At 40.9% G+C, this 24,247-nt stretch overlaps 1 protein-coding gene across 2 annotated transcripts in view; it reads right to left on the reverse strand.

The window, feature by feature from the left end:
- Positions 1–19,392: 19,392 nt before the first annotated feature.
- The window catches only part of tox3 (TOX high mobility group box family member 3), a 38,406-nt gene continuing 33,551 nt past the window's right edge, over positions 19,393–24,247 (reverse strand). Inside the window, exons 4-7 of one of the 2 annotated variants that reach the window (XM_028956539.1) lie at positions 23,880–24,143; positions 23,266–23,496; positions 22,281–22,361; positions 19,393–21,994 (exon numbers count right to left, since the gene is read on the reverse strand). In XM_028956539.1, coding sequence (XP_028812372.1) covers positions 21,209–21,994; positions 22,281–22,361; positions 23,266–23,496; positions 23,880–24,143 — 1,362 coding nt within the window. In that variant the 3' untranslated portion in view covers positions 19,393–21,208. The remainder of the gene's footprint in view (positions 21,995–22,280; positions 22,362–23,265; positions 23,497–23,879; positions 24,144–24,247) is intronic. The other variant, XM_028956540.1, reaches the window with a different exon arrangement.

The raw sequence follows: 24,247 nt of genomic DNA on the forward strand, positions 1-24,247 counted from the left end.
AAAGTAAAATTTATGATGCTGTGATATTCTGGAAACTCTAGGTTTACTTCATAGTAACATACTTTACAAAGACTTTGGATGCAAATTTATTTGAGACCACCAATGCTCACATGGTCTTTTTTGCCAATTTAATACCATTCAGATACTCATTTGTCCCCTCTACCCATTTCTGATAACAAATGTGTTATATTCTCTTTAAGGCTGGGCAATTTGCCTTAAAATCTGCAAGCAAATCTTTGTTTATTTAGAAAGTATTCTATATAATAACAGGTGACAAAGACAGGTGGTATAATCATATTTAGTACGATGAGAGTTTTTAAGATGAACAAGGTGAACTGTGTCAATGGCAGACTCAAAAGGATCTGCATTTAAGATGCATCATGATACTTAGAAATAAATGGCCAAAGGTTAAATCCCAATAATAATATTTTCTAATATTTCTATGCCTATTACATTAATTGACAGTTGATTAACAGTGTACCACAGTGGCCCTAGGCAAACTGGCATATTCATATAAAATTCATATATATATTCATATATAAGTTCATCCTAAAGCCCATCTTGTTTCTATATTTTACCTAATGAAAAAACATGATCCTGCAATCTGGATAATATATGAGGCTACAATATATTGCAAAAAACAATTGTCTGAGTAAACATGCGTTCTGAACATTTGCACAGTGAACCAATTTATGTATAGATGTGATTTATTATTCTGTAACAGTGTTTTTAATGCAGTATCTAGCTTTAACTTTCAACCACATGTTCACAACACAATAGTATTTTAGGTCCCAGAAAACTGGAAAATGTATTTATTTGTGGACAAGGAAAACTGAGATTTTTGTCTGGCAGCATCACACTGTTTGACATCTCCTTTGTTTGACATCATGCTGTGCACATGAAGGGATTTTCTGCAATGACAGAATACTATTACTTGTAATGCTCCTATTCAGACTGATACATACACACACATTCGTTCCATGACATCAGAGTGAGTTTCAGGCATTGGCACTATAGACACATAACCCAGAATGTGCCACCAATGTTGGACAAGACCCCTATCAGAACAATGGTTGACTGTGTCATGTTACTGTGGCAAACTGTGTTGCGTCAATGAGGTGCAAAACATTGGATATTTGCTCCTTTGCTGTGCAGGGCATATTTAGACGATATTCAGATAGCCATTAGAAAAAAAAATCATTTCATTAACAGCAAAAAAAAGAATAATGCAACTTAAATGTTTTAATAACTAGACAGTTTAACTAGACAGGTGACTGGTGTCTATAGGTTTGAATTATAAAGCCCTTAAATGGTTTAAAATGCATAACATCTCAGTTAATACAAGGACTTGTTCTTTTCTAAAATATCAGCATTGTGAGACCAGACAGATCGTATTGTAGAAGGTACAGGAAATGTTTGCTGAAGTCACGGAAATACCAGGGCGACAGTACTCTGCACAGTGTGCTTGCTGAAATAACAGATGTGTACAAGTCTCCATCCCTGAACAGAGCTTCAGTTGGTGGTGGTTCAATACAGAGAGAAACACTTATTGGAGAAACCACAATTTCTTGTACAGGAAGTCCATTTCAGTGCTGGGCAGTTAACAAAGTCAGATTTCCCATCCTGGTTCAGGTGTCCTGTAGATCCTCATAGACTTTCATTTCTTTGAAATTTATAGAATATACTGTACAAGGTTATATAAAACTTTTTAAAAAGCTTTCAGCTCCACTGATTTAAGTGGAAAATGATTTATGCATAAATGTTTACAATGGAATTTGTTTTGGAATAAATTTTTCTTTTTATGTTAATGCTTTGGGTCAGTGGTGGCCTAGTGGTTAAGTCCCGTAATCAGAATGTTACCGGTTCGAATCCTGATCCGCCAAGTTTCTACTGAGGTACTGCTGAGCAAAGCACCGTCCCAACAGACTGCTCCCCGGGGGTCTGTCATGGCAACCCACCCCTTACAGGGGTGGTGGGTTGAAGGCAGAGGACACATTTCGTTGTGTGCACCGTGTGCTGTGCTGTGTATCACAATGACAATCACTTTCACTTAGTGTCTGTATACTGGAATCTTGTTAGCCATGTGGTGCACTCATTGGGGCTTGGTTTCCTGGTTTCCTCCCACCGTCCTAAGGAATGCACACTAGGTATATTGGTGACTCCTGATTGATCTAGGTGTGAGTGTGTGAGAGACTGTTGTGTGCATCCTGCACCTAACATGCCAGGATGGGCTCCTGAATGACCAGCTAGTGAGCTAGTGAGTGAGTGAGGAACCTCATAAAACTTAGCAATGCAATGGACTGAATACAATGAAAGATGAAAACAGACTGTTCTAAATTTGCATTCTCACTATTATTGGGATGATTACAAACTGAAAGTGATTGTCATTGTGAAACACTGCAGCACAGCACACGGTGACACAACGAAATGTGTTCTCTGCTTTTAATCATCACCCTTGGTAAGCAGTGGGCAGCCATGACAGGCGCCCGGGGAGCAGTGTGAGGGGACAGTGTTTAGCTATTGTTACTTATAATCAATATGCCTAAACTTGAATCTTCTGAAACGCAATGACGTCGCACAACCCTGGGATGTGTCCACAGACTGTTTATTATTGGCTGCATCTGTTAAGATTAACACACAGTCATCTAAAACATATTAATCTCTGCAGTAATAAAAAAATCTGGGGTTTTTGCCTTGCTGCATATTTAAAGTCTGGCAGGGCAATGCACATTTTAAAATGTTGTTTTTGATATCATTATGAAAAGCAGTTTATATTCACTTGCTTCTCTTCTTATTATGTGGAAAATTTGAAAGGTTTTAAAGTAAAAACTGTACTGCACAATTATTTGCTCTGTGGCCTGGTGGCAGAAATTCATTTTGTCACATAACTTACCATATCAGTTGGTAATGTTCCAGTCCGTTCTCTTCATTATGGATGAAAACAAATTCAGTTTGCTCAGCTGCTGGGCTGAAGGCACATGTGAGACCTCAGTTGTGCTCATTTGTCTGACAACGTGGGTGCACATTTCTGCACTGCCTGTTTATGCGCTTGTGTTAATTAAACGCCTCTAAAGGCCCACAAAGTCATATTTAGTGTTTATCACACAAATGCAATCGCAGCAGGTTTTCCCTCAAGGAACAGTGGAGGGAAAGGCAAGACGGGGAAGGCACACCAATAAACAAGTTGTCCATCCTTTGTTACGCCTGATGACTGATTGTTATAAAAAGGCAACGGGGAGAAGGCAGATCCTATCCATGCATTGCATTGCTTTGATCTCATCAGGACGGTGAATCTGACAATAATGAATTATGAAGCTAAAAAAATAGCTGACAACATTATACATTAATCTGAAATCAAAGGTAAAACGAGGACTGAAACAATAATTGAATGCATTTAGGCCATTAAATTCTGAGCCACGCAACATCCAGTGGTGAACCCATGTAGTGAGAACCTCCATGAATCAGGAATTGAAAAAAGCACATAAAGTACCATGCCAGACTGTACCCTGCAATGCAACATTTGGGGAATTAATGCAATGCAATGGAAATCACAGCTCTCAACCATGGCTTCCAAACAGTGTCTGGCATGGTTTCCACAGTGTCAGTGAAGGGACATCGTTGTTCCTGTTTACTGAGACACCCTGTTCAGCGTGTGAATCTACAATCTGTAAAGATGGCTTTGCAGGGCATGGCTCAAGACATGTGACAGCCACCTTTGTTCAATTATTCACTGTGGACTGAGGTTGACTAACAAAATAAATTGAGTGTCGGCTGAGTAATTGTGCCACAGAATTTACCTTGGACTCAAGCATGGATGGATAATGGAAAATGAGACAACACCACACTGGACCTGGTTTCTGCAGGTTGCAGGTTAATCGGACATGTATGTGTTGTTTTTTTCTAGGCTTCTACTTTTAGATTTTTTTCTCACACTTACAGCATTATTCACTATATCAAAGTATGCTGTGGCACAAGAACCAACCATCTCAGTGAAAGGTAATAGTAAATAAAATAAATATCTCATTCCATCAATAAGATTAAGTAATTTCACAGATGAAGATAATCAGTCTAAAGTGAGAATTTCGATCTCAGGCGTCACATAATTGTGTATTGCCTCTGCAGTCCCATACTGCAGTGAATTTTTGTTCTACTGAGAAGTCCAGACCTAACATGTGGCCTGGGTCAATGCTGATTGACAGCAGACACAGATGTTTGAGTATGTGGGATCTATGTGGCCATGAATCATATCTGCAAGATCTCATGGCTTTCTGACTTTTTGCAACAGGAAAAGTTTCATGACAGTACAAACACAGCCGGGTTCCAGCACCTTACCACAGTCAAGCTGAATCTGTGGTAGTAACCAAAGTCCACAAATACACTCTTGTTTGACAGCAAATGTTGATGCAGCCAGGAACCCGAGCAAAGCAATGCTGCCAGCTGCTTCCACTGACTTATGAAACTCTCCTACACACCTGCAGAATAGCAAGTACGCAGTAACACACAGCTAAAGGCCCTCATAACACAGTTAATAAGAGTGTTAGGAAATGAATCCCAAATGATTTCTCAGATGCCTATATCCAGATGCCTATATATTGTAAGAGTGACTTACAATCAGTAGTTACAGGGACGGTCCCCCTGGAGGCACTCAGGGTACAGGGACACTATGGTAGTAAGTGGGGTTTGATCCTGTGACTCTGTGGACTTCTATTTCGTAGACAAGTGTGTTACCCACTCGGCTACCCCCCAGATTAAAATAATGTGATTAAACCATAACGCTTGCAAAGACGTTATCTTTGTGGTAAAAAAAAAATGTTGTGCTCTGTTAACTGTCCCACCTCATTTTTATGTGTCTTTGAAGGCAGTGTTTTTTGCTCAATCATCATTTTAGCTCCACTTTAATCCACTGCTTAGTTTAAATTGTAAATATTCTAGACTTGTTTACTTAGACTTGTTTACTTACTTATATTATTTATATACTTATTATTTTACTTATATCTAGTTATCTTTGTTGAAAAGCCTAGTTTAAATGGTTTGCACCAAACATTATATCACTGTGAAAACATGTGCATGTGCACGCAAATGGGACAGCCACAGGGACTGATGCTCCGAGCGTCTGTGAGCGCCACGGTTGGATTAATATTGAAGTGAAGTGGGCGGCCGGAGCATGATCTCGGAGAGTTTAATAGCGACGCGGATGGGATTGCATTGGAATCAACTGACAGCCCCCTGCTTCTGAAAGAGACGCAGAGAGAGGTCTTGTATTTTAATAAATGACGCCAAAGGGCCCTGACCATATGCCATTATTTAACTCACCAAGAGTGAGACTGTATTGCATAGTCAGATTATCAAGTATTCTTAGTGGATAGTACAGTTTAGGTTACTTAATGTAGATTGTATAGCAAATATCTCCAACAAAGCAAAAACCCAAAATGCATGTATATCCTGTGTCTAGTTTAAAGGTTTACCTTAATAATAAGCAGATAAAATACTATGCATATTGATCATTGATGTGTTATTATGGTATGAGTCTCCTGCACCTCACATACGAGACACCCAAATGCAAACACATCCTAACATACACAAATCCCACACTGAAATAAATGCTTGATTATTATGTATAAAATGTTTTCTGATCAGTCAGCTGAAAAACTAATTTCATTTTCTCATTAGATGTCTGTGCCTCAGGCATATTCTCATGTCAATGTTTATTACTCTGAAAACAGAAAATTAAAATCATCAGCTTGTTCAGAACTGGAGCAGTGAATCACCACATTTATGAGAGAGGGGGGATAAAAATACAAGAATGAAAATGATAAAAGGAATCCTCCTTGATTTAAGAGAGGCATTGAATTTATAACCCCCTGACCTTTTCTATCTGGGGAGATTTGTTAGCATGCTGTCTTAGATCACAATTTTGATGTGGCATTAAATATTATTTACTATAGTTGGAAACACTGGATCACTGATATATTTTCCTAATATATATACAAAACTATGAGGATGTACATCAGGATGTATTCACACACACACACACACAGTGCATCCAGAAAGTATTCACTGTGCACCATTTACATTTACAGCATTTATCAGACCCCCTTATCCAGAGCGACTTGCAATCAGTAGTTACAGGGACAGTCCCCCACCCTGGAGCAACTTAAGGTTAAGTGTCTGGCTCAAGGACACAATGGTAGTAAGTGGGATTTGAACCTGGGTCTTCTGGTTCACAGGTGAGTGTCTTACCCACTAGGCCACTACCGCACCACTTTTTCCACATTTTCCAACACCACATTTCCAACACCCTATATAAGCAACATGAAAAATGTTTACTTGAGGTTTTGGTAACTAAAAAAAAATAATCTGAGAAATAACATGTATTCTCTGAGCATTCTCAGCCTTTGCCATGAAGCTCAAAATTGAGCTCAGGTGCCTCCTGTTCCCCTTGATCTTCATGTTTCTGCAGCTTAATTGGAGTCCACATGTGGAAAAAACAGTTGAGTGGACATGATTTAGAAAGGCACACACCTGTATATAGATAAGGTTCCAAATTTGACAGTTTATGTCAGAACACAAACCAACCATGAAGTCAAAGGAATTGTCTGTAGACAGGATTGTATCGAGGCACAAATCTGGTGGAAGATTTTCTGCTGCTTTTAATGTTCCAATAACCACAGTTGCCTTCATCTTCTGTAAGTGGAAGAACCACCAAGACTCTTCCAAGAACTGGCCGGCCACCTAAACTGAGTTATCGTGGAGCCTTAGACAGGGAGGTGATCAAGAACCCAATGGTCACTCTGTCAGAGCTCCAGAGGTTCTCTGTGGACAGAGGAGAAAAACAACCCTCTAGAAAAACAATAATTTTCTGCAGAAATCCGCCAATCAGGACTGTATGGTAAAGTGGCCAGATTGAAGCCACGCTTTAGTAAGAGGCACATGGCAGCTGTCTGGAGTTTTGCCAAAAGACACCTGAAGGACTCCCAGACCATGAGAAACAAAATTTTCTGTTCTGATGAGATCAGAGAATTATTCTACTGTCTTGTATCTCTCTGTGTCTGTGTGATGTGACAGTCACCACACAAACAATTTCCTCCGGGATAAATAATGTTTTTCTGTTTTTGGTTCTGATCTCAAAGATTGAACTCTCTGGTGTGAATGCCAGGGATCACATTTGCAGGAAACCAGGCACCGCTCATCACCAGGCCAATAAAATCTCTAAGGTGAAGCCTGGTGGTGGCAGCACCACCAGGCTGGGGGCAGTGGTGGCCTAGCAGCTAAGGAAGCGGCCCTGTAATCAGAAGTTGCCGGTTTGAATCCCGATCCGCCAAGGTGCCACTGAGGTGCCTCTGAGCAAATGACCGTCTCTAGACACTGCTCCCCGGGTGCCTGTCATGGCTGTCCACTGCTCACCAAGGGTGATGGGATTTCACTGTGTGCACCTTGTGCTGTGCTGCTGTGTATCACAAGTGACAATCACTTCACATTACAGCATCATGTGTGGGAATGTTTTTCAGCTTTTTCAGGAACGACCCGTTGTCAGCAGGACAAAGATATCAAAGGAGGTGCTTCAGGACAACTCTGTGAATGTCCTTGAGTGGCTTAGCCAATGCTTCCCATCCAACCTGATGGAGCTTGAGAGTTGCTGCAAGGAGGAATGGGCCAAACTGGCCAAGGGTATTCAAACAGACGTGAGGCTGTAATTGCTGCCAAAGGTGCATCGCCAAAGTATTGAGTAAAGTTTCTTGTCATGATCCAGTCTGGCAGGGGTTTCATGTTCATGTAATGTTCATTCATGTAATGTGTCCTAATCGTGTTCACATGTGTATGAGTGTATAAAGCGATCCTGTTTGTGTCTGTTTGCCGTCGGGTCATTGTCTGGTGATGTTTCCCCTGTCGTGTATTAAACCCCTGTCCCATAACGTCATGCGTATGCATCCTCCTTCCTCGCCATGTCCAGCAAGCGTAACAGAATGACCAGATTTGAACGCAGCCAACGGCGAGATCCAAGGAGCCATGGTTCGTCGGGAGGACGACTCCATGTATGGACTTCCCCCGACACCACCGTCTCGTCCGGATTCCTGCCCAAGATCATGCCATAATTTTATCGTTTCCCCAAGCGTGACAGACTCTCGGTGGCCTACGAGAAATACCGTGGGGTCGAGAAGATCTATCATGCTGTCCAAGTTTCCCCTTGCAATTCCGGAGGCGGGGAGTACCGGCAAATTCGTACGGCCAGAACTTGATGGCCTACGAAAGCTACCGTGGGGTCAAGGAGACCCGTTGCACAGTTTAGGTACTCCCGGCGATAACCGAGACGAGGAGAGCGGCGGACTTCCCAGCGGGGCGTGCCAGAAACTGACTGGAGGGGCAGGCGCTGTGGATGGCGGATAGGATGATGGTCCCCCATGGATGAGCCGTGCATTTTTTCCCGGCCTGACGGTGTCAGTGCAGGACAGCCGCCACTGGTCCTTATGGACTTCCTCCCCCTATTCATGGACTGTTTGCACACTGGGAGTCGTGACTAAGAGGGGGGGTAATGTCATGATCCGGTCTGGCAGGAGTTACTCCAAAGTTCGGACCGGAGGTTAATGTTCGTCATGAGTAATGTTTCCTAATCGTGTTCACCTGTGTATGAGTGTATAAAGCAATCCGGTTCATGTCTGTTCGCCATCGGGTCATTGTCTGGTGATGTTTCCCCTGTCGTGTGTACTATGTATTAAACCCCTTTCTCGTGATGTTGTATGTCTCCTTCCACACCATGTCCAGCCATCGTGACAGTTCTGAATACATTTACATTTACATTTACGGCATTTGGCAGACGCCCTTATCCAGAGCGACTTACAACGTGCTTTCAAGTTACCATCGATGAAGAGATCAATTCCGGTTCACTAGGACCCCAACTATGAATACATCTATTTAATTCACTCTGTTGTAGATTCTGTACACAAAGTTTGACAAGAAAATTACAATTTAATCTAAATATTCTTTAAAGAGGAAGGTCTTGAGCTGTCGTTTGAAGGTGCTCAGTGACTGAGCTGTTCTGACCTCGAGGGGAAGTTCATTCCACCACCGAGGGGCCAAGACGGAGAAGAGTCTAGATGAATGTTTTCCTTTTACCTTCAGAGATGGAGGGACCAGGCGAGCAGTACTGGAGGCTCGGAGTAGACGAGGTGCAGTGCGAGGTGTAATAAGGGCTGTGAGGTAGGATGGTGCTGCTCCATGTTTAGCTTTGTAGGCCAGCATCAGTATTTTGAACCTGATGCGTGCAGCTACTGGGAGCCAGTGAAGGGAACGTAGCAGAGGGGTGGTATGGGAGAATTTGGGAAGGTTGAAGATCAGTCGTGCTGCTGCATTTTGTATGAGTTGTAGAGGTCGGATGGTACATAGAGGTAGACCAGCTAGAAGGGAGTTGCAGTAGTCCAGTCGTGAGATTACTAAGGACTGAACCAGTAGTTGGGTGGCCTGGGTTGACAGGTAAGGGCGGATTCGTCTGATATTGTAGAGAAGGAATCTACATGAGCGGGAAAGATTGCTGATGTGAGTTGAGAAGGAGAGTTGGTTGTCTAATGTGCAGGTGATTTCTCTTTTTTTTTTATTTCAATTAAATTTGCCAAGCAAACTTTTTTCACGCTGTCAATATGGGATGTTTGTAGATTTCTGAGGAAATGTATTAAAATGCTTTTAATCCAGTTTTGAATAAGGCTGTAACATAACAAAATGTGGAAAACGTGATACCCTGTGAATATTTTCCAAATGCACTAAGTGTGCATATACATGTATAAATGTGTCCACTATGAATACTTTCCGGATGCATTGTACATCCATATATATATACTGCATGTATGTATGTGTGTGCGTGTGTGTGTGTGTGTGTGTGTCTGCATATATATCTCCTTGTGGAGATACAACCAGGTAATTGAAAAAAAAATCCCTCCAAGGTTCATCAGCTTGATATTTACTGTTCACTTGCACAACATGCCTTGAAGTCCAAGGCCAGATATATTATTTATTACAAAAAACCCTCTTCAAAGCATTCTGAAATGCCAGGATCTTTTATTAAATGTTGACAGCAACACAAACATTTCCCTTTCTCTTCCATAGATTTATACCACTAGGGTAACATTATTTCACCAAGAATCCTCAAGTAATTCTAGCCCAAAGCATTAATCATTTTCCTTTGTGCTGTTTCAGTGCAATATAGTGCACAACATGTTGGAGTTTTTTTTTTAGAAAAGTCCACAGGATGCATTTATCTCAATTTCCATCGTATTGTCTGAGATCCAAAAAAAGAAACTCAAAAACTGTCTTGGGTATAAGCAGCCTATACCCTAATATAGTGATATGATGTGTTTTCTCAAAAAAGAAGTTCAATAGCAATAGTTATTTTAAAAATACATAGCATCCAGTCCCACCAGCAGAAAACTATCTCGTATTTATTACATTTTGACTGACTAATATGGAGTATAACGTATGTAGAACTCTCTGGAATGAAAGAAAATGCAGACGTGCTAATGTGAATTGTTATTATTATTATTAATAATAATAATAATAGAATAATCTGGATTCCATGTCACAGTTCTTTTAAAGAACACATATCTTTGACCCTATATTACCTTTAAAATATGTGGATGAGATCAGTTTATGAACTAAATTATTTTGGGGATCTTATAGTTATAGTTATATTTTGAGGAACTTATAGTTTACTTTAGTTAGATATATAATTAATTGATAATTATAATTAGATGCAGTTGGATGCTTAATGCACTGAGTTACTGTGCCAAACAATTAAATGCATTTTTAAAATATAATATAAAATATATTGCAGTATACATGGTATGGTCCCATTAAACACACAATGATGGACAAGGCACATAATAAGAAATCCTTTCCATTAAATCATATTGATATTGTCATTTAAAAATAATTAGCACAAAACAACAAAATTTCATGATGAACGTGGAGATCTGTAAGCGTTTCCAAACAAAAGCAAGTAACAAACCATTTATTCATTTGACAAATTGCATAATCAATATCAATGAGTCCATGGCAAGGCTGCTTGTGTTTTCTGCTAAAAGGAATCACAAGCTATAAAAACAGCTTAAGCTGCAAAGCCAATTGGATGCCTCATCTAATAAAGCTGCATGATTTGAAATAGCCAAATAAGAAATGAAAAGCGATAGGTCCACTGAGGAGAACAATGGGCAAAGTTCATCAGGGCTTGGTAAGTTCATTTGCCAGACTGAGAACACTGCAGCTGTTATGATGTCCCCCATTGTATCAGCCTACAACCCCTCTACAATGGGCCACACCACCCTCCTCTGAACCAGTGACCCATAAATGCACCTACTGACCCCCAAATGAAATATGGAACGAGGACGTCTGATGTGGTCAGAAATAAAGAGACTTTGGGTGTAAACATCTACTCACACCCTGCAGCCCAGCTGCTCACTCTGGCTTGTCCGGTGTTGGCCTGGTCTGTTTTCTAAGGGCACAGTGTGTCTTGAATTCAATACATATTATTTAAATGTTTCGTCTATAGAGCAGCAACATTAGCTTTGCAACAAAAGACTTAACTCAAGCAGTCTTTGAATTGAATCAAAAGAGCAATAATACTGCATTTTTTTATCTCCTGTATCCTTTTTACATATTACATTATGTTGCATTATATGTCAGGCCATCGTTGCTAAAAGGCTAATGGCAGACATTGTGGAAACATGTGTCCTGACCTTTCTAAAAACCCCACAATTTATTTTTTAATATAGTCCCGCTTGTGAGGTGCCCTGTTCTCATAAACACAGAAAAGGTCAAAGCAAGTGCTCATGTTTGGTGAGTGCCTTCTGAATTAGCTTTGTCATCTTTAATCTTCTTTAAAAGTTGACATGCCGTCAAATTTGAAAGTTTGGTTTGGCCCCATGGCTGCAGGCAGGAAGAGGAAATTCTGTCACAAGGTATAAGGTATTTGGTTGATATTCGGGTTACAGTTACTAAAAAGGGGAAGAAGAAAGATAAAGAATTATTTAGGGGGTCTGGGAAGATTCATCACAGAAGGAATAATTTACTTTTTCTTTTCTTTTTGCAAAAACAGCATAGAGTTTGAAGCAAACGTAAAATATACATGAAAATTATATTTCCCATATTACAAAAACCAGCTGAACACCAGCAAGCCTGTATCTATGTATAAGGGATGAATTTAAATAAATCCTATAAATATTATTTTGTGTGTAAAGGAGCCCCTCAGTGAGTGTACACTTATGCCAGGACAATAATTAAGTACTCTCCTCTTTTATCCCCTGAGGAAAACACAGAAGAACAGTATGTTCTCCTGTTCCAGTAACAAGAGCTCTTGCACAAACTCCATTAATTCCAAATATAGACATTTATTTAATAAGCAGCCGTCTAAGGGAGGGCTCTAGGACATCCCATTTTTCAGCTATGGCAGATCTTGCTCATTTGGATGTGTAAAATGGAGTGATGTTTTGAAATTTGGGACGACGTGTAAAAAAAATGTCCCCCCTTATGTATGCGCAGTGGTGGGGGTGGGGAGGTTCTGTCAACGTGACGTTGATAGATGAAACAGCTCAAGATCATGAATGCAGAATTAACGCATTAGGTAGGAGAAGCTGTGATGAATAGACCCACCACCTCAGCACAAAGTTCACATTTCTCCACTTATACACTTATATTGCACTTATATTTTCATTTTCAATGCTTTGCTTGAAAAAAAATACAGCCATTGATAATCGTAAAAGTGCAAAATGCACTTTTGTATGTATTTTAGTTCATTGTGCTGGCATTTGAAATACTCCTAAATATGAATGTCCTATAAGGACACAATTGTATTCACTCAACTATACAGAACTAGCATAAGTGTGTAGCAATGTATAGGCTTAGTTGGCATCTCATCTTTAACATAAAAAAGGAAGTATTTTTTCTTAAAGCACATTAACATCAGTCTCTACAAAGCTAATTTATGTACTAGTATATGTGTAGTCTAGAGTAGGTTTGCTTTATAGCGATATGAGTTAAGAAGTTAAATTATTTCTCACTTGGTTCGGTTAAATTAGACTGGGTTAAACAGGCATTGAGCACCAGGAGATACAAAAAAAATTGGTGCAAGTACACTGGTATATGTAATATTTGTGTTAGGGTTGAACTGGAAGAATCCACTAAGGCTCCCATTGGACGGCCATGAGTTTCAACCTTAAATGTCTGCCGAATTGAAGGATCTTGTTTTGTGGAATATACCCTTGAGAATTGGACGATATAAATATTTATAATAAGCGTAAACTAATATATCTTGTGTTTTTGCACAGACCCCTGCTTCTTGCCAAAATATAATCAATGTAATAGAATAGCATTAAAGATAAAATGGCATCGTTGTCCTGGAACACATGCTAGGACTTTACTACTTTTAACTGAACATTTGATTAATTCAACACTATTCGCACCAGCCGTCCAAGAGTTATTTATTCATGTATAATAACTTTATTTTTATTAAAAGATTCTTGCACAGTGGTTCCAAAATACACTGTTTGCAAAAGCCATATACTTGTTTGTTTGCAATTAGCAAGTTCATAGGACTTTTAAAGTTTCAATCAAAATGTTATAATGCCAGTAAAATGAAATCTGGGCAAGATCTTCAGCAATGCTGACTGCGTTCTTGAGTAAATGTAACAGAACCCCAGTAAGAACTCCAGGCTTGCGCGTGTGTGAACACAGGAATATGCGCATGGCGTTGGTGAATAATGCAAAACCTCTGGAGCACACGGACACGTAGAGTTCCTTCTCCCCTCTTCCCGGCCCCCTTCGCTCTCTGTAAAGTACAAACAAAGAGAGGATACAAACAATGGCTCACTCTGAGGCCTGAAAGGATTCTCAGGTCAAGCACTAAAAACCCCCCTTTTGACAGAAACACAACCCACACTTGTTCTGCTGAAGAGAGGCCGACCCTCCCGGCAAAGACATAATGAACGCTGCCTCTGCATTAAACTGATAAAAAAAAAATAGTAATAAAAAAAAAAAAATAACCTACAGGGACTGGATGCAGCGCTGAACACACGTCACTTCAAACGGGAACCGTCTCTCTCTCCACTCACTCTGTCCTTCACGTGAACTTCTGTACAATGCGCAGATGAATATTTATGATGAAAGGAAGCAGAAGAATCAGTGACCTCAAACGCATTATGAGACAGGTAACAAATAACTGCTGCACTCTGCTTCAGTTCGCCCTTCACATTTTTTTTTTTTGGTTATCCAATACACTTTCCCATTGCTCACCTAAAAAAATGACAGAGGGAATTATTGTCCTAAAAGCATAAACGTTTTTTTTTTTGTTTTTTTTTAATATATCTTCCTACACATATAGTCCCTACACATATACAAAAAAAAACAAAGAAATGAAGTAATACAGAAAATGTTCTTTGTTGGTGATTACAGAGGTCAGTTTACAGCCCAGCTACGCTGGTGGGAGGTCTACTGCAGTGGTCTATAACAGTGTAGTGTGTTAACCCACCAGCGGTGCAGGGCTTAAACCCAGCGCAGGCCGCCGACATCTGAAGGCGGCAAGCTGTTCGCGCTCTTTTACATCGCCGGGCCACTCCTCCCCCAGGTCAACCGCCACACATTATAGCCCAGTTTCCCCTCGCAGGGGTGAGGAACTGTTGCCAATCACTCCACAATGTCAAATATCCAGGGGGGAAAAGCGAGAAGCGGTGGTTAAGGAGGCCTGCTGACAGATTCATTTGTGACAGCGTCCACCCCAATTCGGTCCTCAGCCAGGATTTCGGCATCCAGAGGCACTGAAAGGAGGTACTTGACATTACTTCATTGAGCGAGGGTTTCTCGATTTGAATCTAAATGGTTCAGAACGGTTGGGAAAACCAGACCTGGTTGATTCTGACATTTGCTGTTCATTTGTTTGATCCGATTTATATGCACCTTTTTGGTGTCAAAATGAGTTTATTTACCGCCCCAACCCCCCTGTTCTATGGTATTTAACTAAAATAATTCATTTTCACAAAGCCTTGAGTTATATTGCAGTCCCATCTGAGGTTTATTCTTTTCTATTCTACATTTCGAACTTGTGCCTAACCTTTCCCTGCCCCCTTTGTTTGGCTTTTGTTTGGCAACAGCTGTTATCATGGTTTTTTTGGTCAGCTGTGATTGCTCCAGGCAAAACAGGAGCAGATGGTGTTTTGCTATGCATGAATGGAGCGTTAGAGGAGTTCGGACTGAATAGGCCAAGTTTTGAATGGTGTCTACACAGCACCTGCCTCTTGTAGCAGAAGAGACATCCTAGTGGCATGATCTGTCTCAGCCACCCTACTGGTGGACACAATGGAAAAAAAATTAAAGTGAAATAAAAAAAGACACATTTTCAAGGGGGAGGAGGGGACTCTTTTTGGACTCTGTCCATAATTATTGATTTTTTTTTTTAGGAGTGGAAGCATAATGTGCTGTACAGTCAGTTTGAGATAATTGGATATGACAGAGCATGCACATGTAATCTATCACTTCAGTCTCCTGGTACACTTTATCAGTTTTTGTTGCTATAGAAACCTGTGAGTTCGGTAATAGCTTACATTAACGGGCTAAGTAATTTGCAATAAAAAGCAATTTTGGAGTTGAGCCCTCTAAAGAACACAAAGCCCATAAAATACTGATGAAGGGAATTGGAAGCTGACAATAAGGGCAGAATAAGCAGGGTTTTATTTTCCACCGCCAAACGAGACAGAATAAAGTGGGAATGCTCTCTCTCTTTAATGCAATACGGGGACATCTGTCAACCTCTGGGGCTCAATGTTCTGTCACAACAAAGCAAGTGTTTCCAAATTACTGACAGCTTGCAGTGCAATTTTCAAATTGAGACTCCAACTCGCCGCAAAATAAATATTGCACTGACATTATTACTGAAAAACGCTAACAACACATGGACAGGCTTCTTAATGAAGGTTCCATCCAAAACAAACTGGTCCCAGGAAAGGATGCAGTATATAAAGCATGCCATCATCAGTTTTCATTAGAACAACACTGTTGGTTTGCTGCGGAAAATATGTTGCCAATCCATCCAAGGCAAGATAATCAGATTTGAGACATCTCTTTTGGAGTAAAATATGTTTTTTTTTTTGCTCTTGCTGAAGGAGCGTTTGTAATTAAGGAACCTAAGGAATCTAAATTGTACATATCGTATGAAGATTGCATACCATATACCATACAAAGATTGCATTTGTAACAGCACATAATACATTATGTCATTAAGGCATCCTTAATGTGCTTTTAATGTAATGATAAGTGGCTGTTAATGCCATAACTAAATCTATACAAACTCTGCTTCCTGTAAATTCATAAATATATACAAATATCATATGTTTTTGAATAAACATGCATAAAACCAAAGATAAAAAGATCTCTAGTATTTAATAACTGTAGTCAAATGGAAATGATCAGATTTTGGCTTTTTACTTAGGTATCTGTTGTGCATTAATGACACACACACACTGAACAGCCACAACATTAAAACCACTGATGGGTGAAGTAAATAACACATCCTTACAATGGTCCCTTTCAGGGAGAGATTAACTAGGCAGCAGGTTGAAAATCCATCTGAGCAACCTGAACAACTGTCAAACTGTGATGCTTGCCACTTTGGAGAGAGTCTTTCAAATATGGCAGTTCTTGAGGTGTGTTTCCAAGATGCAGTGGTCACTGCAGTGGCTACTGACCCAACCTATCCCGATAGGACCAGATGGACCAGAAAAAGCCAGCCCATCTGATCCCATAATGTAGAAAGAGTACCAGTAAAGTACCTTTAAAGTTTAACAGAAGGTGACGGTAGAGAACATATTCCTTGTCCACCTCTGAAAGCTCATCAATTGCCATGTGAGCATCACATAGACCAGAAAGGAAGACTGTGAACTGACCTCTTGTATTATGTATTTTAGATCAAAAGGACAGACTGCAAAACAGATTGTTGCTGAATGGACTACAAGAAAGAAGCATTTCAGTAGCAGTGTGACAATGTTTGACAATGTTCTCTATCAAATTTGTTAACTACTGTGCCTTTACACGCATCTTACAGGATCTTGGTGTCAGATACTACAGAACATCTTATGAGATCTTGAGAGAAACGTCACATTATTAGGAAGGTGCATGGTTTAAACCTTGTGCCTTTGAAGCTAGAACCCTGAATTCCCAACCTATTAATGGAGAAGGTCACAGGGCTAGTTCCTTAATATCAGCTGCATTGGTTTCTTATTCATATACAGAAGACTGTAGATGCTTCGAAGACACTTTCAAAGTTCAGTTTAAGTAGTTCAGAGATTGCTTTCTTTTTTACTGCCAACTGTATCTTGTGACAAACAGGATGAATTGAACATTGCTGTTATGCACTTCATATTGTTACACAATTCCCAGCAACTGAGGGCATGTAAAGGCAAATTCTAAATGGAAAAATGCCATAAAAAATACATTTTTGTATGATAATACTGAAGTTAATGTGAACTGACTTTGGTTAGTTGGTTTGTTTGTCTTTTTGCCAATAATTGCCAATAATTGTATCGCTAAAGACACATTGTTCTATACTGGTCAAGAGGTCAGGAGTATTGCAAACAATTGCTGCCACCAGGCTGAGCTCAGCAGGTCTCCAACTTCAACACAAAGCCTTCGAACCTAGACTGGTGAGCTCTCTGCTCCCAAGAAGCCAGGTGTTATTTGTCAGGTCAAGGGCCACATGTATCTATTCTGAAGGACACGTCTCTAACAGTGGTTGGACAATATGGCTTACCCTCATCCCTGAAGCTGTCACAGCCATGCCAGTGGCCGCGGAGTAGGCTTATAGGTCAGCAGCAGCAGCAGGGCCATTGTTGAGATTGCTTTGTATGTGTGCAATGAGCGGGAATACATGAGACCCAAATCATTCATGAAATTATCAAGCCGCAAAGCCTCCACATCTGTCTTCTGTGTCTTGAGCAACACTTGAACTCTGTGCGCCAAGCAACAATAGCCCTGGTTGTTATTGGCCTTTATATCACATCAGTGACACAACTGTCAGTTTATTAACAAATTAATCAGAGATTTTGCAATTAATTACAACCGAAAAACAGGCACTCTGTACGTTTAAGCATTTTCAGCCTGTGCTCGTGTAAACTGTAATGTGTAAACGTAGTGCTTGTGTAAACGTGAATGCAAAAGATGGGTCATCCGAATCAACCAAAAAAAATCTCCTTCACTGTCCACCTCCATCTTTATGTAGAGATTGTCTCTGGCTGGGATGAATTTCACATTCGTGTCATAGGTCAGACACACACAGGAAGTACAACGTGGCTGTATTATTTGTTAATTTGTTTTAATGCATTAAATATTTAAAAGTACGTCACAATGATTCCTGTGTTCATTTTAACAATAACCTTACAAAGAAATTATGCTAATATGTGTTGTATGTGTATAGGTCCTTAGTAAGCACAAATTAGTAAGCTTTTTTATTGAAGTGTTGCCGAACTACAACCCTTGCTGTGAGATACTTGTACACACGGTGACCACAGTGCTAAGGGGTTATGGAATAACAAGGAGCCCCATGCATTATTGATGTCCTCCACCATGAATCTGTTAGGAATAATAACAACCATTTCCCAGAGCCTCATTACTGTGTGTTTTTAAAGCATGTGTTTGGTTGTCATGGACACCACTCTTACATTCTCTGCTTCCCCCCTCCTCCCCATTGAGATTCAGGTCATGCATGGCGCTTGCTGTTTTTAATTTTCATTTCATCATAAGCGCTTTAAGACTGCTGCCAGCACTTATTTGCAGTTTTCCAGTGGACCTTTTCACTACAACTCCTGATAGGACAGATGCTGCAATTAATCACGGAGGGAGAAATTGGGTGCCGCTGCCGCGCTAAGCTGAAGAGTCAGTCATTTCAGCAGTGCTGACCCTCACCCCGCATTCCAAATGCAGTTGAAACAAGCCAACCGAGTGCAAAATAAGAGTTTGAAAATCCTGTCAAGCAAGTCTGAAACATGCGTGGGCGTTGGCTTCGTTCATTTGTCCACTCAGATCCTCCAGTGTTCTCTCAGTCTTAATTTTATTTCCACATCTGCACGGCCCAGAACCCCACTGTGGGTCCAGCAGCTCCACATGCTTATTGTGGATTTATGATAATTAGTGTTTGCCGTCCTCCCCTCTCCCATCTACCAGCACAAAACCCCCTCCTTTCCGAGCCCCACCTCCCCAGTGCTCATCTCAGAAATGCAGCAATTCAGACATTCAGTGAGAAAGAGTCAAAATCAGTCACTGGTCAGTGAGAATGGGACTTATTGAGACAAGTAGCAAGATATATGCTGACCCTGTCAAGTCTCAAATTTTTTTTCTTTTACACGCACACACACACACATACACACACAATTTACAATGGTAGTTCATTTTTAATCACCGAGAAACAGTACATACTATAGTAATGGCAACATGGATCCTGGCAATGATTCATATAACTGCTCCATAGAAAACATACAAATCTTTTCTTTTCTGCTGTGTTGAAATGATCTGAGTACTAAGTACTGATTTTTTTTTTATTGTTTTATTTTTAAATGGGCAACATGGAGACAAGATGAAATACTTCATACAAAAATTATGGCTAATATAACCTTAGAAATTAACCGATTCTTTGAAATAAATACTTCTGATTGTTATTATTGTTGCAAACAATGAGACACAAAGAAATATATAATACTCCATACAAAAATTATGGCTAATACCATATTAGTAGTGGAATGTCTCTGGTATCTTATTTCATGACAAAGCGAAATTTAAATAAATCTGCCTATGAAGAGCTTGAAACAGAATTTCCATTCTGAAATGCATTTATTCTATGGATAGGTTTCAAAAGCAGTTGAATTTTATCTGTAAGCAAAATACAAACAAATGAATAGCTGCTATAACTCATAAAAAAGTATAAAAGAGCAGAAATGCACTATGTGATATAGCAATCCACAGGTCGTTTTACCAATGTTTTAATTAAAGCCTCACATATTAAAACTTTACAACAGGTGATATGAAAAATTTACATCTTTTTCTCTCTCTTTTTACAGATTCCATTAGAGCTGGCACAAAATACCTCCATTTATTGTTTTCTGTTGGCTGTGACAGTGCAACAAAATGCAACAGAATGTTACTTTTTATGCGGTATCAAGGAATTGTGTAAAAATACATCAATCATGAAACCATGAACCTAAAACTGTCATTTTGTTTTCGTCCCCAATAAAATAAGCGCTTTTTTACACAAAACGAAAACAAATAGAAACATAACTTAAGTTCATTAAACATCTGAGGTAAAGACAAATACATAAAGGAGGATTTTTTGTTTTGTTTTTTTTTGTTGTTTTTTGGAGCGCCATTTACATACATTTGGGCAAATGGGTTAGAGGATTGGTGATCCCCCCTCCCTTCTGAACATGTACAGTACAGCAGGTCACAGGTACAGTCTCGAGACAAAATAATGATTGAAATGGTCCAGGTCTGTTTCTCTAGCCAAAAAAAAACAGCATTTCACACTTTGCTTCTGTGCTGTCCCTCAAAGGCTTGATGAGGTGGAGTGAATTTGCTCAGATACAAGTCTGTGGTAAAGTCTGGAGTGTCCCCTCAGGCAACTGTCGGACAGGTCTTCAAAGACAAGTGTGAAGGACAACATACTGGCCGCAGAGGACACGATGACCACCAGTGTTCTACCTGCGTGTGATTCAGGTGTTCCCCTTTAAATTCAACAGTGTTCCACAGAGGAGAGCTCCGCACATAGAAGCTTCTCTCGTTTTGGGCAGGGAGTGACAACGCCAACCTCATAAATAAAGCTTTGTGTGGTTAAATTAAAAGAACAAAGAAAAGGCATTCTCCCGTCCACTGAAATGCCCAAGAGACAGTTTTTTTTTTAACCCACCACTGAGAGAGACAGTAAAGATTGACTTTACATACAAACAATAATTGGGCACTCGCAACCAGCCTTCCAGCAGCACAGCCTATTTTATAGCAAAATCCAGCTTGGGGTACTTTGCCCCCCACCCTCCACTTTTTTAACACCCATCCAAATATCCATCTAGAACAAAGGACAGTTCTTTGTAAAACATTCTAATTCTTACACACTTCTTAAGTGCAACTTAGAAAAAGCAACTTTGAATGATGCTTTTATTTTCTATTCCCACTTTCCGGAACAGGATTGTGTAGATGTGGCTCAGTAGATGCTGACTTGGGACAGGACCTGGGCATGGGCCTGGATCTGAGAGGGGTGGGGCTGAGGAGTGGCCGGCGTGGGGCTTCCCAGAGAGGTGGAGTGGGGATTGCTGGGGGAGTGCTGTGCTGGGGAACACTGGGACTGCTGCTGCTGCTGCTGCTGCTGCTGCTGCTGCTGCTGCTGGAGATGCTGCATCTGCTGCTGGTGCAACTGCTGCATCTGCATGTGCTGGAGCTGCATTTGCTGCTGCTGCTGCTGCTGTTGCTGCATGTGATGCTGCTGCAGCTGCTGCTGGAGATGATGTTGGAAATGTTGCTGCTGCATCTGCTGCTGGATCTGCTGGTGGTGCATCTGCTGCTGCTGCATCTGGTGGTGCTGCAGGTGCTGCTGCATCTGCTGCTGCTGCTGCATTTGCTGCAGGGCCGTGTGCTGCTGCACCGACGACATGGGCGGGCTCATCTGTGAGACGGCTCCTCCCTGAGGCCCGCCTCCCATAGCCCCGCCTCCACCTCCCATCTGCCCCAGCAGCTGCGAGGGCAGGCCAGAAGGCATGTTCTGGTGGGCCACTGTCACTGAAGTGACTATTTGGTTTCCACCCACCCTCATCTGCAGTGGTTTAGGGGCAATGGCTCTGGGCAGGGCCTGCTGAAGAGCCTGAGATGCTGCTGACATGGAGGGGTGCTGGGACAGAGGAGAGGGCATCACCAGTGCTGGAGACAGGCTTGTGGAGGCCAAGGTCTGCTGGACCGAGCGGATGGTCTGGGCTTCTGCAGACTCTGCTGCCGCCTAGGAGAATGAGAGGGAAAAGGCAAAATTGGCATTTACTGTAAACAAACAGAAGAAACAAATTGAAATATTAATGTGAAACTATGCAAGGTGCACAGATTAATTTGGGAAATGTAAATATCAGTGAAGACATTACACATTTCTAAATGTCGCTGAGTACCTCGAAGGCGCTGCGAGTTAATGAGCCATGTTACAGAATGAGAATCGATAATTTAGGTTCATTAAATGCATTTACTGCTTGTTATTATTGCACTTCCACAGTGAAGAGTGATGGCAAGAATCTCACCTTTGAGACCAGGCTGGCGCGGTATGCAGCGAGGGCTTTTAAATATTCCTTTTTGGCAGCTTCTGTTTTGCTTTTGTAGACCTTCGAAGGAGAAAAAAGTTAAGGTGTGAAAAACAGGTAATTAACAGCACATCGCGCTGCACAGAACACCTAGAAGCCTCAGCCTTGCAAAAAAAAAAAAGGTTTAAATAGGGACATAATTTTGAGGCAATTTAAGAAATCTGGGCAATCTAGCATTCATCTCACCCAGCTGTACAAGGCTGGTTTTCAACAAATTTGTTAAAACAAAGTGAAGAGGCCAAAATAACTTTTTTTTTTATTGGTCTTAGTATGGGTAAAATACCTACAATGGCTACAGTTCAATCGTTCTTAAAATTTCTTCTGTGAGTACCACGTCTGAAAACCATAACAAACTAGAAATGTGTCTAATGTAGTGGTTCTCACACTGAGTACCACTTCAGAAAATACCACAATTATGACATTATAAATGAAGTAACATAGGCCTATTTAGCCAGGAGACACTTTTATTTCTACTACAAATATTGTTGATTTTTATTGATCGTCATCCACTGTCAGTACAGTCAGACAAACACCAAGCGAAGATATTAACTGCTGGGGGGCAGTGGTGGCCTAGCGGGGCATTGCTGGCCTAGCGGTTAAGGAAGCACCCCCCCCGTAATCAGAAGGTTGCCGGTTCGAATCCCAATTCGCCAAGGTGTCACTGAGCAAAGTACCGTCCCTGCACACTGCTCCCCGGGTGCCTGTCATGGCTGCCCACTGCCCACCAAGAGTGATGGTTAAAAGCAGAGGACACATTTCATTGTGTCACCGTGTGCTGAGCTTCAGTATTTCACAATTACTTCACTTTCACTTAACTGTACTGCAAAGAGCAGCAGTGAAATGTTTTACAACAATCTGAGATTCATTATTAAGCATTAGTGTGTACCACAGTTTGAGAGCCAAGGCTCTTTGAGAGTGATGGTACCTGCTTCTGTTCCTCTCCCAGTCCATCCCACATGGAGGCCACTATTTTGGAGACTTCTCCAAATGTGGCATTGGGATTCTGTCCTTTAATAGCAGCTTGAGTATCCCTGAAGAACAGGGCATATGCGGAAACAGGCTTCTGGGGCTCATTTGGGTCCTTCTTTTTCTTCTTCTTGGGTGTCTTAGGCTTCTTGCCAGCATCTGGAGCTGGGCGCTTTTCTCCAATCATCTGCTACAAAAAAAAAAAGTCAGTGTATTCATGTTAATATCTTGTAGTGGACATCTGACAAACAGCAATGTATTTTACAAACCTCCCTTTTGTAAGAGATGCATGTTGAGTTCAGTAAACAGGGCTGTCTCCACAATGGCTCTATTTAAAATATTTCTAAACCCACAGACAAAGGCCGGAGTGATTCAGCTAATAATATTCAGAGGGTCTGACCTTTCAGGGGCACTCTGCCATTTCATCAAAAAATGAACAATCATGAGACTGTTGTTGTGTAACTGGAAGCCATTCATTGAATGTGAAACTGAGATTCATGGGGAGGCGTGTAAACTATGAATGAGTAGATGAACATCTAGCGAATGCAAAGGCTGGAAGATGAGGCCACTTACCCGGTTGCCTTCGTCAGCGTCATCTTCATTGATGGAGCTTGATGGTGAAGGTGTGGCTGACTTGCTGGCAGGTGGAGATGGGGACGTGTGGGCAATGTTCGGCCCTGTCATGTTCAAGCCTAGCTGAGCGCTGAGCTGGGATTGGTTGATGGTAGTCAGCTGGTTTCTTGACATCATGCCATTCGGGTTGTTCATGTTGATGATGGACCTCATAACCATAGCAGGGTTGGGATTATACTGGCGCAGGTGAGCTTGTCCAATGTTCTGCATCAAACAAAATATGAAATTACAGCACCATATCTATATCTGTCTTATTGCACATTTAAGCATCACACTCTATAGGTTTGTCTCAATTAACTACTATAAAT

Source organism: Denticeps clupeoides, chromosome 16 (genome assembly GCF_900700375.1).
Source record: "Denticeps clupeoides chromosome 16, fDenClu1.1, whole genome shotgun sequence".
NCBI classification, from domain to species: Eukaryota; Metazoa; Chordata; class Actinopteri; order Clupeiformes; family Denticipitidae; genus Denticeps; species Denticeps clupeoides.